Source organism: Haplochromis burtoni, unplaced genomic scaffold (genome assembly GCF_018398535.1).
Source record: "Haplochromis burtoni strain Fernald_Lab_line unplaced genomic scaffold, NCSU_Asbu1 Contig_525, whole genome shotgun sequence".
NCBI lineage: Eukaryota > Metazoa > Chordata > Actinopteri > Cichliformes > Cichlidae > Haplochromis > Haplochromis burtoni.
The window spans coordinates 236,383-253,381 of NW_024582886.1; the positions used below are offsets into that span (position 1 = coordinate 236,383).

Sequence of the window (16,999 nt, forward strand, 5' to 3'; positions counted from 1 at the left end):
TGAATTCAGCCCTCTGTAGGTTGATCATTTTCATCAGACAATTTGTGTTTGGTATCCTTTCACTCCTTTCACATTATTTAGTCTGTATCAGTATAGATATCCAGCATGATTGCTTCCTCATTAAGATCTGATCTGTTTTTTATGTTTGTAACAGTGTTTGGGCACAAACAGCCCAAACACTGTGGATGGGTCTGGTTCAGTCATTTTTATTAGCAAAGGGGAAGCAGATGGATTTGGGTAGATCCACATCCACAATCAACAAAAGTTAGCATCAGTCTCTCTGACACAGGCAACCAGGACGTGTTGCATCCAACTTGGGTTTGTTTTGTGTGGCAGCTGTGAAGTTAAATGCAGAAGTTTTCCAACAAGAGTCCACAAAACAATACAGACAATACAAAGTTCTCTTTACAGCAACTCTCTTCTACATTTACACCAGCATTTTGTCTCATTAATCTCTCTGTGCTGTCAAGCGTCATTTGTACAGAACCCTCCACAATGTTTAGGACAAAGATGTAATTCTTGTGGCTTTGACTTTCAGCTTTAATTCAAGGGGTTTTAAAATATTTTTGCATGAACTGTTTAAGAATTACACCAATTTTTATAAACAATCGCCCATTTTCATTGGTTCAAAATTAACAGCACAACTGACTAAGCAGCAGTTTCATGACAAACAAAGCAGGAATAATATTAGTTGATTCAAAGTGTTGTATTTTATAGCTGTTTTATAGCTTTTTACTGTACTTTTTAATGCAATTTAAAATAAAGACTCAAAGAGATGTTAGTGAGAGATGTCATCATGAGGCTGAAAAACCCAAATAGACCTATAAGAGAGAGTAAAAACTTTAGAAGTGGCCAAGTCAACAATCTAGTGCATTGTGGAAAAAATGAATAAATGCATTGATTAGCTCAGCAACACCAAAAGGCCTGAAAGAAGACACACAGAAGACAGAAGTGCATGACAAACAATTATTTCCCTGGTTATAAAAAAAAAACAAAAAACTTTTAACCAAGTCAAGAAAGCTCATGAGGAGGCACGTGTACCGGAGTCTACAATCACGAGATGAGCAGAAATACAGAGGCTTACAACAAGGTGCAAACTACTGGTTACACCCAGAACTGAAAGGTCAGATTAGACTTCAACCGTAAAACATTTAAGAGCCGTCAGAGTTCTGTACAAAAAAAAAAAAAAAAGTAGAACAAAACCAGGCAACTAGTGTTCATCAATGGTGTCCGTGTGTTGTAGACTTGAGGCAGACACTGGCTGCAAAGTCAATTTAACCCTTTCTCACATTGCGGTCACTACAGTGGACAGCTATTCAAAGGCAGTTTTCTTGTCTTTGTGTCAGTGTTGATGGTATACTTGCAGATAAACCACTACATATGTCACTCCATACCCTGCCATCCGCTGGTCGTTTAATGTTACTATAGATGTATGACGTTATTATTGTTATTTAACCCTTTCATGCATGAATTATGATAACCTCAATCAGGATTTTTTCTTAAGTATTTTATTAATCTTTTCATGCCTAAAGATTAATAAAAATACTTAAGAAAAAAAATCCTGATTGCGGTTGTCATAAATTCTCATCTCAGCATGTCACGTAAGGCCATTTGTCACATGCTGCCTACGTCTCACCATTAAGCACAACTGCTCTTTAAACATCTGGACCACAGCAATGCTGGCTGCTGATAGAAGAACTTTCCCATTTTAGAGGCCTAAAGATAGTTTTAGGTTGGTTGGTATTAGGAAGTTTGTGGGGAAATTGTGGCATTAGTCACAAGTTCATCAGCCAGGAGAGTGTGGTTTGCCTCCCACTTGGACCTTTGTGTTATGCTCTTGGTTTTGCTTTTTCCCCACTTATTGATTAGTTTCTATTTATTTATATATTTTTTATTTTGCTTTAACTTGCTTTTTAGTTTTAGGCACTAACAAATAGTTGTAGGCACTTAAAGGTCAGGGTTAAGAACAGGGTTAGGGACCACAGCCCCCCACAACAGTAGCATTGCACTTTGAAAAATGATGAGTTGTCAAAGCTTCATAGGTAATCCACTGCTGCCAAAAGACACGTTGTCTGTTTTGTCAAAAAGCAGACGCTTTGACAGTATGTTTCAAAGGAAGCCAGAGGCAAACACAGGGAGAGCCGTTCAACGGGACCACGTGGCGATGCTCTACAGAGAAAAACAACCTTCTTTCCCAACTACGACTGATGGGCACAACACTGGAGAAAAGCTGTTTATTTCCTGAATAGCAAGTGAGTTACCCAAATAAGAAAACAGCCTGAACAATGTTTCTGAGCCAAGAGACACAGTCCATTTCAAATCTGTTTCTCTTTCACTCTGACTCATGTTCTCCCCAGTTGGACGGTACAATAATAACCTCCTCATGACTCTGCAGACAGCAATTTAAAAATGTAAAACATCCAGACACTACGACTCATTCACGAGACGCATGTTCTACTTGGGAAAAGCATTAAACGAGAAGCCGGCAGATAAAAGATGGAGAGGATTGCAGAGGAAAAACAATGCATGGATGGATGGAAACAATAATGGGAGCTGCTGCAACTGACTGCTAGCGATATGGGAAAAAATACAAGGCACACTGTTAACTGGGAGATCTTCCTCGCTACCACCAAGTACTTGCTCATCAGGCAGTGGTTTCGATTTCTTTCCTGGCCACGTTCCTCGACCACACAATTGTTTATACCATAAAAGCACCAAATGAGGGAATATCTTTTAGAATAATGGTATTATTTTACGCCAGAGCTCCATTTAATCAAAGAATCCATGTCAAGATACCCTGAAGCTTTTCTGGTGACTTTTTCTAACACTGCAAACGGGTATATTTTCATAACTCTGAGTATACGTAGGAAAAACACACTTTGTATTGTCTTTGCTTTAAAATGTTGCCCATCTGTAGTTCATCTACACAATTACAGAACATCAGTTTTTGCTTTGTTAACTATCCCATTTTTGTGAAAGAAAATGATTTTAGAACTTCTGCAGGAGCCGAACCAGAAGAAGAATGAGAGACAGTTGCAACACAGCATCTAGTGCTCTTACGTAGCCTGGAGTAGCAGTTTTAATGTAAAGGTGCTGTTGTGCTGAAAGGTGTTCAGTGCAAACTTACGCATCGTGCACCGCTGTGATCCCTGAGATTTACTCCAGCCGTGACAGCACTGCCCTCCACAGACATTCACCCTGCAAACACCAAACAAGAAAAGGCAGATAAAACAACTAGAACCATAGAAAGCCAGTTAACGTACAGCATCACCTCTTTTTCTACATTCTTGCACCTAAACACGTGTGTAATTTGGCAGTCTGGTCTCGTCTTCAAATTTCTTCAGCGTCAGATTTAAATAAAGAAATGGAACATATTAATCTTTATTTGAATTTTTAACACCTAAAAGTTTGATCTTCATGCACATGTTCCATCATAGTTAGGCAGACGTTTTCCAGACTTGAATGCTCACAGAGGGCTTGAGATGTGGTTTGGCCTCGTGACATTAAGTATGACTGGAAAGGCAAGATTTGTCTGTAAAACAGTGTTTATTGTGGTAAGTTTGTTACACTTAAAAAGCGAACTTGAATCTTAAAGAGATTCACACAGACTTGGTTAAGTCAAACTGTAGGAACTGGATCAGCTAGAGTTTCCAACAAACATCATCAACAAAGAGAGTGGTTAGGTGATGAAGTCAGTCTTAACCTCTTGAGGAGTTTGAGACACATGGCAGAAGCTTGTAAGACACGGGTCTGTTCAAAACAGGATCAAACTGCACTGAGCCATATATATTTGACAGCTGTAATTTCATACACAGATGAATTACTATTCACCCTTTGAGGTGCAAGCCTTGACTGACGATAAGTAATCCTTACCCTAAAGCTATTAGGGTTTTAAAGAAAAATAAAAAAGACATTTTAGGAAAAAACCTGCAATAATTTCATAGAAAAAAAACTCACGTTTTTTGTGTTTTATAACATTTTAAATGTACGTAACTAATGCTGACTTTAAACTTATAGGAACTCAGAGATAGACACCATATCTCTGTTCTATCATCACAGACGATATGACATAGCAGGACAATAAGACTGCACAAGCTAACTGCCATAGTAACAAATTGAGTGCATTAATTAACAATGATGTTTTCACTACCTTAACTGCTACTTTCAGATATTTGGACCAGACTACAGTAATTCTATGAACAGAAGAAATGAGGCCAACAAATGGCACAACTCTGATCTCTTTACTGTGAAGGAATATTTCCAAAGTCAGTCAGTCTTCTAGGCTGTTTACATCCCTCTCTCTGCTAACTAACTGCATACATCATCTTGCTGTAACTGACGACTATCCTGCAACTAGGAAATAATTTGTACTTCCTGACCTCGCTTTCTGTCATTTGTGGAAAATGTATTTGAACCTGTTGACATCAATGCAACAATTTGTTGGGAGAGAGTGAGATAGTGTGTTTGCTCAGGGATGACGTGGCAGAAAGGGCCCAAAAAATATCTGCACTGAGGTCACTCCAGTCTATGAGTGTGCAGTGTCGATCTTTGTTTTTTGTTTTTTTTACTGAAAATCACGCAATTACGTCAATACCAATAAAACACCTGATGAGGTTTATTTGCTTGTTGTGTATTATGTGAAGGTGACATGTCTTTTTTTATTTTGCAAGTGTATTCATTAGTTTTCTCCTTGGCAATGGAGAGTCTTTTCCAGCTGACTGCGTTAGCAGTTCTGCGGGAATCCCAGAGGAGGCATGGAGGAGACGCTGGGATTTCAGAGCAAGAGCAGTTCCCGTGACAGTCATGGGGTAACTCTTCACTGATAACTCGTCTCTAGTATCCAGGGAAGAGATACCAGATGACATGGAGAGTGCAGCTTCAGTGCTGAAGGAAACTGTCAAGAAGGTGTTCGATATATCCTCTGGACAGAGAAAAGAGGATAAGAAGAGGTGGTAGTGGAATGAAGAAGTGTAGGAAAGTATCCAAATTAAATGATTAGGAAAAAAAGTGGGGAGATGAAGAAAGTAGACAAGAGAACTGGGAGGGTAGGTATATGCCAAAGAGAGAGTTTTAAAGACAGATGGAAAGATGAACATTTAAGGAATAGAGATAGTCAAGGTAGATGAGTGAAATTACCCAGAGGTTAAAAGAGTGCAGGCAGGGTGGAGTGGGCCAAGACGAGTCTCAGCTGATTTTTGACATAAGGACAGCAGCAAAGGGGAACAGGAAGATTTACAAGATGGTAATGAGACCTGTTGTTATTAGAGGTGGGAATCACCATACATCCCACGATACGATATTATTGCAATTTTTAAAAATATTTTGCGATATTCAGATTCTGTACATAAAGGTAAACTTGCTCAGAAAAAGGATCAACATGCTCTGAAGTCGGAGCATGTTCCAGTCCACAAAAACCTTTTTTGTAACAAAATATCGATTTCTGCTGTCCCTGTATCGATACATTATTAGCAAACAAAATATCACGATGCTACACAGTATCGATTTTTTCCCCCCACCCCTATTTGTTATGTATGTTTTGGAGTTGGTGGCACTGACAAAACAACAGGAGGCCAAGCTGGAGGTGGTAGAGTTGAAGATGTTAAGATTTCCTTTGTGAATGAGTGGAAGCGACAGGATTAGATAAGAGTACATCAGATGAACAGCTCAGGTTCAGCAAAGTTAAACAGGAGAGGGTTTGGAATGAGGGGTATACTGGTTATACTGGACAAGAATTTTGAATATGGAAGTGCCAGGCAGGAGAAAAAAGGAAGATCTCAGAGGATGTAGTGGAGGAGAACATACAGAGGGTTGTGTGACAGAGGAGTCACGGGGATAGGATGAGATGGAGGTTTGTGATCTCTTATTCTTTTTTCACACTCTTTTCCCTCCTCTGAGGGAGACGTAGCCATCGAGGACAGCAGAGGGTTTTTAAGTTCAGCTGAAAAGTCCCGACCCATTCACACATACTGCCAGTGCTGTTTTGCCTTGCATCACATTGTCAGTGATTGCAGACTAATGTATGTGAAAACTATAACCACTCTTTGCAGTAATTGACCCCAGAGAATGGGGGAGGGGTTTTCATGCGCTCTTAAGAAGCTCCAACATATGAGTCAGCTCTGAAAGAGCTCTGCTTAAGCATTAGTCTATTCTTCCCCATAATTTAGTCAAAAACAGTTTTCAAATCTATCAACACACACTCATGTATAGCACAGGAACAAGGCGTTCACCAGGAAAAGCATGCTGTAAATTATAACTGCAGGAACAGAAACACACTTACAGACTTATTTTGTAACCAAATCAGGTTATGGAGACACTTCGTACTTTGACACACACTTGCAGCCTTGTGTAGTCTGGTAAAAATTCAGACTCTTTTCCTTTTGGTAGGGGTGACAGAAATTCACAGCTGAATTTTATTCACTGATTACACATCCCAACATTTTGCCAGGCCACAGAGTGAGCAGCTGAAGCCAGGCGGCGAGACCACACACAGACTGGTGGATTTGTGTTCCCGTACTGGTCGCTTTCCCTCTTTTCATTCTAACCAAAGATTCCTGAGGACACAACTAAACTACTCTACATGTTTAAGCCAACAAACAAACAGATTGAAATCAGCTCCTTCAGCCACTGGTCTGCAGTTTTAATGACTCACGCTTGGCTGGAAACACGCAAGCTTAACGTTGTAGGTTACTTTGCATGTATTTGTGCAACGTTTTGTTGTTTAATTCACAGATCTGCTTTTCAAACTGTGGTTTGACTTTACTGATTACCTGAAGTTCAGTTCACACACCAAGCTGCTGGAATGCACGCAGAATGTGGTTTTGGCAGTGTCCTGTTAAAAGTCCTTCCCTGAAAGAGACACTGTACAGATGGCAGCATCTGTCCTAATGACCCCCAAACCATCAATACCACCATAGAAGATGGATATTTTACACTGATAGCAACTTCCAGTTACCTCTAATTTTCTGCCTGTTGTCTAAAGATCCTCCAGTGCTGATTGTCATTCTTGTCCTTTGCACATAAAGATTTCTTCAGTTTCTCTAAAAGACATGAAATCCCTAAATGCTTTTCAGTTTTATGTTGTTTGCACTTACAATCTTTCACAGAGTGGTGATCAGAGATGGGCAGTAACGCGTTACTTGTAAAGCGTTACTGTAATCTGATTACTTTTTTCAAGCAACGAGTAAAGTAAGAGATTACTATTGCAAAAACGGTAATTAGATTACCGTTACTTTGCCGTAGGAACGCTGCGTTACTGCGTTACTAAAACCGTGATTTTTTTGCGAGAATGTCTCACGACAGTGACGTAAGCGAGTGCGACGTTCGTGACAACAGCTGTGTGCAGATCAACAATGGATAATATATCGATTGTGGGAGAGAGTATGAGCGTGCAGCGTTTAAAGCGTGGAAGTACTGACCTTACTTTAAGTTTGATTCCATAAAAAGTGACAAAAACATTAGTGTCCGTTGTGCGTGGGAAGAAAACTTCTTTTTACACCGAAAAAAACCCCTAAACTTCCAAACACCACGTAATGGGAAATTCACAGAGAAACTCGCGGATTCTTCCACTGACCGCGGCACACCTGCACCAGGGTAAACCTCCGCCTACCGCACTCCTGCTTTACAGGTGAAAATAGAGCAACAGGACCGCTGAGTCTTTGACTTTATTTATTTTCTGCTGTGTTTTACTTGCATCTATTTGAAAGACTGAGTGTAAACACAAAAAATATTTTATTTTATGTGCTGGAATGTGCAGAAAATAGGTTTAAATGTTAAACAAATTTCTTCCAGTCAGAGAATGTTGCATATAATTAAATTTTTGCTTGATGCATAAAGTTAAAAGATTAAAACTAATAAAACAAGTTTTAAAAACAGACTTTTCCATTTGATTACATTTTGTATGATGGATTATGCAGAAAAAGTAGAATTGGGCTGAAAGATCTATCGCTTTATCACCTATTCAGGTTGTAAATCGTGTTTTTAAAAAGTAACTAAGTAATTAATTACTTTTGAAAATAAGTAATCAGTAAAGTAACGGGATTACTTTTTTGGGGCGGTAATCAGTAATTAGTTACTGATTACTTTTTTCAAGTAACTTGACCAACACTGGTGGTGATACCCTTGCAAACTGTTTTCTGAAAGACTGGATGAATTATCTTTTTACAGCCTGTAAAAACCTGCTGCTGGAAGGCTACTGCAGGGGCCCAGGCTTGAATTTGCCCTGGGCTTTTTCCCGTGTGTTGTTTCCCTTGCACTCCCTCCCTGCTTTCCTGTCTGTTCTACTGTCCTGTCCAAAATAAAGCCATGTTTAGTGCAACCTGTTGCTAGCTTCAACGTCAAAAGAGGGACATTTGTTTTTTTCACCACTGTGGATCCTGTCACTCTCACCAAGTGACAGCCGGGACAGACTCCAACCCCCTGCTACCCTGTACTGGATGGATGTTCTTACAGGTTAATTTGTCACTCATTTTGTGTGTTGTAGTAAAAAATGTTAAGATTTGGTACTACACTCTAGAGATCAATTTCATTTCAATTCAAATCAGTTCAATGTTATTTATATAACAGCAAATCACAATAACAGTGGCCTCAAAGTGCTTTCTAAGGTCAAGACCGTACAATATCCTGGTACTCGGTGAATAACAAGAACACTGTCCTTTGGAAAATAAGATACAGACCACATCCAGGTCCCATTTAGATGGCACTACTTAAAAATCCCCACACAGAAATGGGCAGGGTCTACATAAATGTATGAACATTTTGTTGTTCATGCTAAATCAGCCCCAGGAGTCAAGCATTAAAAGGCCATCAGTCATGGTACAGACTAATTAGACCCAGTCCACAAAGACCCACAGTTTTATCCGGACAAAGAATGACAACAATATGAGGTATTATGAGAAGCACATCCAAGGGCACAACTCCCCTTGCTCACTAGCAAAGTCCAATCAGAACAGATGTTGGCAGACATGAATACAGCACGGAAAGTGAGCGCTCGGGTTTCACTGACAGTAATCTTAGAAGCACCTGGGTATAAAATCAAGAATGGATGATGAGAACACTCCGACATGGAGAAGAAGCCTGGAAGCCAGAATCACGAGATTCTGATGAGAATCAAAATGAGAGACGGGTCCTGAATGAATAAGAGGTACAACAAGTTGTACAAAAAGGCAGACCCAGCTAGAACTGAAACTGAGCAACACTGGAAGAATATCTGTGAGAAAGGCATTACACACGACCAACACAAAGTGCTTGGTGGACCTAGGAGCAGACCACAGCAACCTCCCAGAACAAGAAGTGGTCAACATCACAATAGCAGACATCTGACAAAGAGACTCCAGATCAACACCAGGGCACAGCTCAGAAGGGCAATGGGAGTAATTGCAGTGTGTCAAAGCACCAGTAATTGGTTGATAGAGCAATACAGCAGAACTTTAACACCTGATTTGAATTGGCTCCAAGAAACCCTACGACCCTACTCAATGCCCTGCTCGTGGATCCTGGAGAGCTTGTGTTAAAAACATTCATCAGGTGTTCAGTGTAACTGTGGAAAACAACACTGATTCCAAGGCACACAAGTCACCATCAAGCTTGGAATATACACACTTGATGGTGACTTGATGGCCCACTGCTGTTCTGCATAGAACTAAGCCAGCTCATCACTAAGAGTGGATACAGAGGTAGGCATCATGTAGTGGCCATCAGCCACCTCCTGTACCTATAGGTACCTGTATAGGTATCCCCTTAGAAGGACTGTTTACTAGAGAGCCACCGAGTGTATTTCTTTTAACCAAATCCAATTTCCAATTTTTTGCTGACTGTGTGAATAGTGATTTTTGTAGATTCTGAGTTTTTCTCTAAGAACTCTAATTGACGGCATATACAAACAAAAACAACTTTTCATTAATATGAAATATAATTGTCATTAAAAAAATATTCAACTTTACATTTTATTTCTCCTAAACAGCAGTAGGTCACAGGATCTTCCCTCACTAATAAAAAACTGAAAATCTATTTCTCTGGTACTGGGAGGAGCTACAAATAGTTACCTGTGAAGGTGACTGTACATCCACTATGAGCTCATATAGTTAATCTTACAAAACAATACCAGGAACAACAGATTTATATCACAAAACAAATGTCCATTACTTACATCAGGACCTTTTCTCTTTTTCACTGGTCTCCAAAAATTTCTGAATAACTGCTTTGATTTTTTGCTCATAATAAGACTGCTAGCTTGTGGCTTCTGGCCTTCATGGTTAGCAGATCTCAAACCCACTGAAACCTCATGGAGGCTGTAGCAGGTCACCTATGAATGTACAAGTTGTGAAAAGCACTTTGAATGTTCATATAGAGTAGAAAAGCGCTTTATAAGAACGAGTTCATTTACCGTTTTCAAATAGTAATTAAGAAATTGCCTCTATGTCTCTACCACCATCAAAACATCACATGAAGGAAAAGACTTGTAAGAGAAACTTGGAGTGTCAATACTAAGATACAGCAAATGTACTGGTTCTCATACAGTATTGGGCTTTTCTAGTCTACCTGAGCACTCACTTTACTACATGCCTTAGTCACACATTCACTTCTTTCTATGCTTAAATGCTTTCTATCTAACATTTACACTCCAGTGGATGTATCAGAAAGCAACGGATATTTGGCCTGCAGAGCAGCCTGGGATCAAACCACCAACCTGCTCTACCTCCTCAGCTACAGCCACCCCAAGTAGCATTGAATCTGCTCTTGCAGCACATGCTCAACACCATACAAACATGTATGTTCATTGTACCTTTAGTTGTGTCAGTTTTATACTGAAAAACAATTACTACAAAATTGCTTTGTGATTCTGTTGGAATACTGCATCATTAGTGCAGGCAGGCCGAGAAGTCGAACTCAGCCACAATCTCAGATCTCTATGCGAGTCCACATTCAGTGTTTGCTCAGCTGATACCCTTCTACAACTGGTAAATCTCATAGTGCATGCTATTTAGGCAGCTTTAGCCTGGCCATAGTTGCTTTGAATGTGCAAGCCACTTTCCAACCCCCTCTTCCATTTCCTGCTGGTTCAGACATAATCAGTGTCATCACTGTTGTAAGTGGTGCCTGCTCTGTTCTGTGCTAATGCTCTTCACCTTGGATGCAATCCAGATATTCAGCTGTAATAGCAGGCAAGTCAATGAAGAGTGCCATACCACCAAATACAAATTACTGTGGATAAATACTGTCCTACAACTTACCTGAAATTCATTTAAACTGATCGTGACCTATTAAACAGTTAATACAAATGAGTAGGTCTAGTGTAGCTAAGACAACTCTTGTTCTTATTTAGTATTGTTATTCAATAACAACCTTTACAACCTTGATTAAAGAGTCACAAAGAAATTATATGAGGTCGCTGCCAATAAGAATGATGAGAAAGTGCAACTTGTCTGCTGTTGCGGGTAAAGCAAACTAACAGGACCAGGGTGAGTCAGCTTCACCCTGAAGAGGAGAGGCCTAACAAGGCATGACTGGAAGAAACACACCTGTGTGGATATTCCAAGAGGATACTAAGCCTTTGCAACAACGCAGGCCCACACTTAGAGTAACAAAGTGCAGCGCGGATTCAGTCACATTCTAACTCTGGAAATAGTCTCAGTTACTGTTATCTGTCGCTGTCTGAAGAGTCGTGTGTTAGCCAGCTAATTTTATTGGGCAACATCGGTAATCATTTAATCCACTGGCCTACTTGGTCCATTAGGCGGGTTAGACGATGTTTGACCTGCGCATTAAGAGAGCAACCAAACTCAAATACACACTGTCAGCTCCTGATAGCGTCAAACAAAAGTCAGCACCTGATGATTGCGGTGTGCTCCTGTGCGCAGGAGAGAGCCGCTTCATGCACAATTGCACAATAAAGTTATGCATACCATTCAGATAGCGCTGTAATATAACCTATAGGTGTCTCGTTTTTCTGCTTTTCTAAACTATTTGCTTTAACATAAAAGTTCACAAAAAGTCATGAAATCCATTCCCCGCTAGCAAACCCTGTTTCCCTCTTGACACGGTGCCAGTCTCTTACCCGGACAGCTTCAGGAGCTGCTTCTGGCTCTGTTCCTGCCGGACTGCCGGCTGCTGCTGCGGGGCTGACGCCGCTTGCTTCCCCATCCTGCGGCTCCGGACCTGGCCGCCAAAGTTGGCTGTGAGCTCCACATTATACGTGTGCGGTTGCCCCGACAGGCCGTGAAGACTCGAGATGGAGCTGACTCGCACCCCGCCGTTGGCTCCGGCCGTCCCGGGCCCCGGCCCGGGCTGCAGTACGTACAGCCTCCTGAAGCCGCTCTGGCTCTGCTGCCGCTCCGGTGACACACAAAGCGTGAAGAGAAACATCCCAAAGGAAAGGAAAAACCCCAAATATATCCGAGCCATATCCACACACAATGAAGAAGTAAAGATAAAAGTTTGCAAGGGGGGAAAAGGGTCCAGATTCTGTTCTGTAAAAAAACCTCCTCACTTCTTACGAGTAAGAAAAACGTGTGTATTCCTCAACATATTCTTGTAGATACGGAATTCCAACCATCAGAATGAGCTAACTTAGCCCTGACAAATTAAAGAGAAATTGTAACGTTGCAGTGTTCCTCGGCTGTAGACGAGCCCGTCGCCCTCCTCTGTCTGCCTGTAGCGCCGAGGCTGTGCGGGCTGCAGCGGGTTTCTCTCAGCCTGTTTGACTTGAGCCAGGAGAGCCCGAGAACTCCAAAAAGTTCCTCCGTTGGAGGTGAACGGTGTCAGCAGCGCGAGCAGCCTGCCTCCAGACGTGACGTCAGGAGGGGGGGAGTCTACACGCCAACCCCGAGAACGTTTGCTTCGAGTTTCTCGGGCCCAAGTTTGTCAGGGGACTCAAACCGAAGCCCCCACCCACACAGACTCAGTGACTGACCCACCTCAACACCCACACACATTCTCCAGTTAGGCCTCTCTAAGAACATAATGACTTCCAGTTTAAATGACTAAACTCTAAAATAAATAAGCAGACTGTGTTCCACAAATATTACACATGTTAACTGAGTCATCTCTCAGCAGGTGGCACTGATGGAGACCAGATTAGTAATTATTAAAATATTTTTATATCTTTCAGTGTTTCTCACTTGATTAGCTCCATGACCAAGTCGTAAAAAATGTAGTCTGGATAAATCTGGATTTGGAAATCCCCTCTTTGTGCTGTCCATGATCAAATAAGCTGTTACTTTCACACTGTGTTTCCCCCCAACAACACACACACACACACACTGTGTAGGTTAAAGAATAATATATAGAACATATACAATAATTATTATATCTAACATTACTAGTTTTTTCTCTCTCTACACTAAATGATACACATGTTGTATTGCTTGACCAGTCTAAATATGAATTATTATTTAATTAATATTGATACTATATATATAGCAGACTAGGTCCTAGTGTACTTGGAGATGTAAATTGCAATTTTGTGGTGCAGTCCCACAACAAATTGTATTTGGTTTACTTCACTTGTATACTGGCTTATGTAAAAGCAGTGTCTGTAAAACATATGCAGCTGATGTGCAGACTAACACTCACCTCACTAATGGTTAAAAAACAAAAAACAACACTTTCATTACTAACATAAACCAAATCAAATCTCCTGTGGAGGCACATTCCAAACTTTGGCGTTTGATGCGTGATTTTTAACTGTGAATCATTAGTTGATTCCCTAAAGTGAACCTCAGACATCAAAACTTTGAGACTCATAATGGACTGCTGGACTGAGGAAAATATTTCCAAGAAGAACTCACAGGAAAACAGCACAAAGGATATCTTCTTGTTTCTTTGTTCCTGCGCAGCTTTTAATGCGGGGATAAAATACATGGAAAATGTGATCCATGTGATAGCCTGGTTCTAGAACCAGGGCTTTTTTTGTTGTTGGAAAGCAGATTCCTAAAGACGAATATTGAGGCTACAACCAAGCTTAGCCCTGGCTGTTGGGAACCTCTGTGTACTGGTCTGTTCCCATCTTAGAAATATAAGCAATCCTCACAATTTTTGTACATTTATTCAAGCTTAATGCTTCTTCACATCCTGCAACAACAATTTTGGCAATAAAAAATACTGTTGTCTGGCTGTAGTTTTAAAGTTTAATTCTGAATTTGTTAATGTAGACTTGAATATGTCCATGTCAGTCATAGTTACTGTTTGTTGCTATTTATGACACATAAAAGAAACTTTTTTGTTACAGGTCATGAAAAATATAGTCAAGTCAACATTGTCAGCCACCAGTAGGTGGCCTCTCTTTCTGTTGCCCCACCCAGTGTTGTGTCCAGTGTCGTTTCCACATTTTCAGTGTCTTCTCTTTTTACTTCAGGTGGTCTTTTAGAACAAGGCTCTGTACACACGACACATCTGTAGCCAAAAGCTTCCCTTGCTCCTCCATTGTTCAAATCTTTTTGTTCTTGTAAATTTCCACCAGGAGCATCACAAAAAAACATTATACATCTAACGTTTTAGCCTTGAAAGGCTAAAACTAGTTGTAGCCTTTCAAGAGCCTAGTCTTCAAATCATGTGACTAAAAACACGATTTATGACACACTTTTTTTATGTGAGAGGGTGTCTGACTGTTTATGGTCTTTTTGTCTATGGGAGGCATTATTGTCAAATCTACTCATTTCCATGCAAATATATCCATCCATCCAACCATCCATGCAAATATAAAACATTAAATGCATGTCAATTCCTGACTGGTTGAAGACTTTAATAATTTTCCCAGTATCTGCTTTCTTAGGTAACGTCCTAAAGTGTACCTAAGCCTTGTATGGTGTGTGACTTGTTCTATACTTTGCATCTGTAAAAGCTGTGTGACATCACCTGCAGACATTAGCTTCATGAAAAAATGTAGAAAGACCCAGACAGTTGCACCAGACCTAACAAAACACATGTGCTCTGCTGTGGATCAAGGTAATGGACACGTTCCATAAAGAGAAAAGTGAACATCAGCAGACACGCATCTGGTTTGGAGAAATTCCATGCACATAGCTGTCTGACAGGTGTAATGCTGTAAATTCAGATATATTCCAAATGTTGTTATCAACTCCTTCTATGCACATGTAGTAGATCATATCTGGATTCAGTCCACCTACTGTGATCTTTGAGTCAGAAAGTATGTGTGTGTTTGAACAAAAAAAAAGGACTTGCTTATCGAGCAGTCTCTTTTTATACTAACAGCTGCATTAGTCAGCTTATATTTAACCTGGCATAATTTGTATTCATTCTGTCAAGATAAATATTGTCCTTAACAATGTTGTGGGGATGATCTCTTTTCCACAGAATGCTGGATGAAAGTGACAGCATTTATTTCCCCCTATTTGTCTCCATGATGGCATTTCTGTCTGACTGTTACAATAAATGATCCCAACCATAACATATGATGCAGAAACAACTGAGCATCACGTTGGGGCAGAAAAGCATCCCCCAAATGAAAATGCATTTTGTCTGTCACAACAGTAATAATATACACTGGTCAAAAATGAAAGGGAAACGTTGTAATTGTGTAAACTTCTGTGATATTAAACTGGTCCGTTAAGTAGCAGAGGCGTTGTTAATCAGTTTTGTGACCATGCTAGCTTGTTTTTAGCACTCTAGTGCCAGAACTCACTAACATGCTTACTGGATGTTATGATGATACATCTTGTTCAGAAAGACTTGACACATATAATTGGACAAGTTTTCTATATTCCCGCTACAATAAAAATCTCTGTGCTGTCTTTAAGCTGGCCTTTTCTAGCCACTGCAAGGATTTCTTGTTGACAGCCAGTGCGATGCACTGAGGCTTCCACCCCAAACTCAGCACTCTGAGGCTATGAAAGGATTTCAGACAGTAAATGAACTGAGGGGCTGCACCAAGGCCCGATATACTTTGGTAGATTCCAGGAATTAAAATATTTAACCCAAAGCTAGAAGAATATATTCCCCTTGAAGGCACAAGGGGGAATTAATTTATTTCATGTGCACAAATCCCCACAATCACTCCCTTAAGTGCACCATTTTCCACCACATCACGGCAGTGGACACACAAAGTTGTGGGTGTAACATGATTTCATTATTAACTGATTCCACAAAAATTATAGCAAGGCTGATTTCTTTCATCTATTGCTACATCTGATTGCAGACGTCTTCTGCTTGCTTTGGTGGCATGAGAAAGTTTCACACATTTTACCAAAAGATTTTCCACAACACTGAAAGGTGATACTCAACAGAACCCAGAAACACATGTTTGAGAAAGAGGGTGGAGGCCATACTGTAGAAGTTGTTTGCCGAAACCAGTGGAAAAGGTTTGAGTGATGAGTTTATAGCCATGATTTCATGATAATCATAGATGATGGTGATGCAGTGTTTTCAGATCTTTTTCATCCAAATACTGTTTTCTTAGTTCCTTCTCGCAAGGATGTGACAGAAAGATCTGAGGAAGGGATGCAAGGACAACCATTCAACTTCATCCAGATGTCTGTTGAGTGGAGGTGGGGAGGTCATTTTTGATTATTATCACCATGGAAACACATGCAGTAACAGGTTCATTTGAACTTATCTCTTACGGCCTCACAACGATGGACTGATTCTTATAAGGCGCTTTTCTACTCTCCCGGAGCACTCAAAGCGCTCTATACAACATGCCACATTCACTGACTCTAAACTGAGTGCTTTTCTAACAACATTCACACTCTGATGGATGCATCGTAGAGCAACTTGGTATCGAAGTCAGCCCATGCAGACTGGAGGAGCCACCAACCTTCCGATCAGTAGGTGACCTGCGCTACCTCCTGAGCTACAGCCACACCACTGTAGTACATGTACTATAGTTAGGCTAAATACACATTGCCATAAACCCAATGTGTATTTAGCCTTGCTAAACATAAAGACAACTGCAATATGTATAAGAATGGAACAAACAGCCCATCAAGCACATGTCCTAGCAGACTGACAGGGTCAGCATACCAAACAAGCACATTCATTTACAGAA

The 16,999-nt window shown here is 40.5% G+C and overlaps 1 protein-coding gene across 7 annotated transcripts in view; it reads right to left on the minus strand.

Moving 5' to 3' along the window:
* The window catches only part of ltbp1 (latent transforming growth factor beta binding protein 1), a 132,374-nt gene extending 119,581 nt beyond the window's left edge, over positions 1-12,793 (minus strand). For 4 of the 7 annotated variants that reach the window (XM_042214164.1, XM_042214167.1, XM_042214163.1 and 1 more), the window contains exons 1-2: positions 12,053-12,792; positions 3,128-3,198 (exon numbers count right to left, since the gene is read on the minus strand). In XM_042214164.1, the coding sequence (XP_042070098.1) occupies positions 3,128-3,198; positions 12,053-12,399 (418 nt within the window). In that variant the 5' untranslated portion in view covers positions 12,400-12,792. Of the gene's footprint in view, positions 1-3,127; positions 3,199-12,052 lie in introns of those variants that run through there. The other 3 variants (XM_042214165.1, XM_042214166.1, XM_042214168.1) reach the window with 3 other exon arrangements.
* Positions 12,794-16,999: the final 4,206 nt, after the last annotated feature.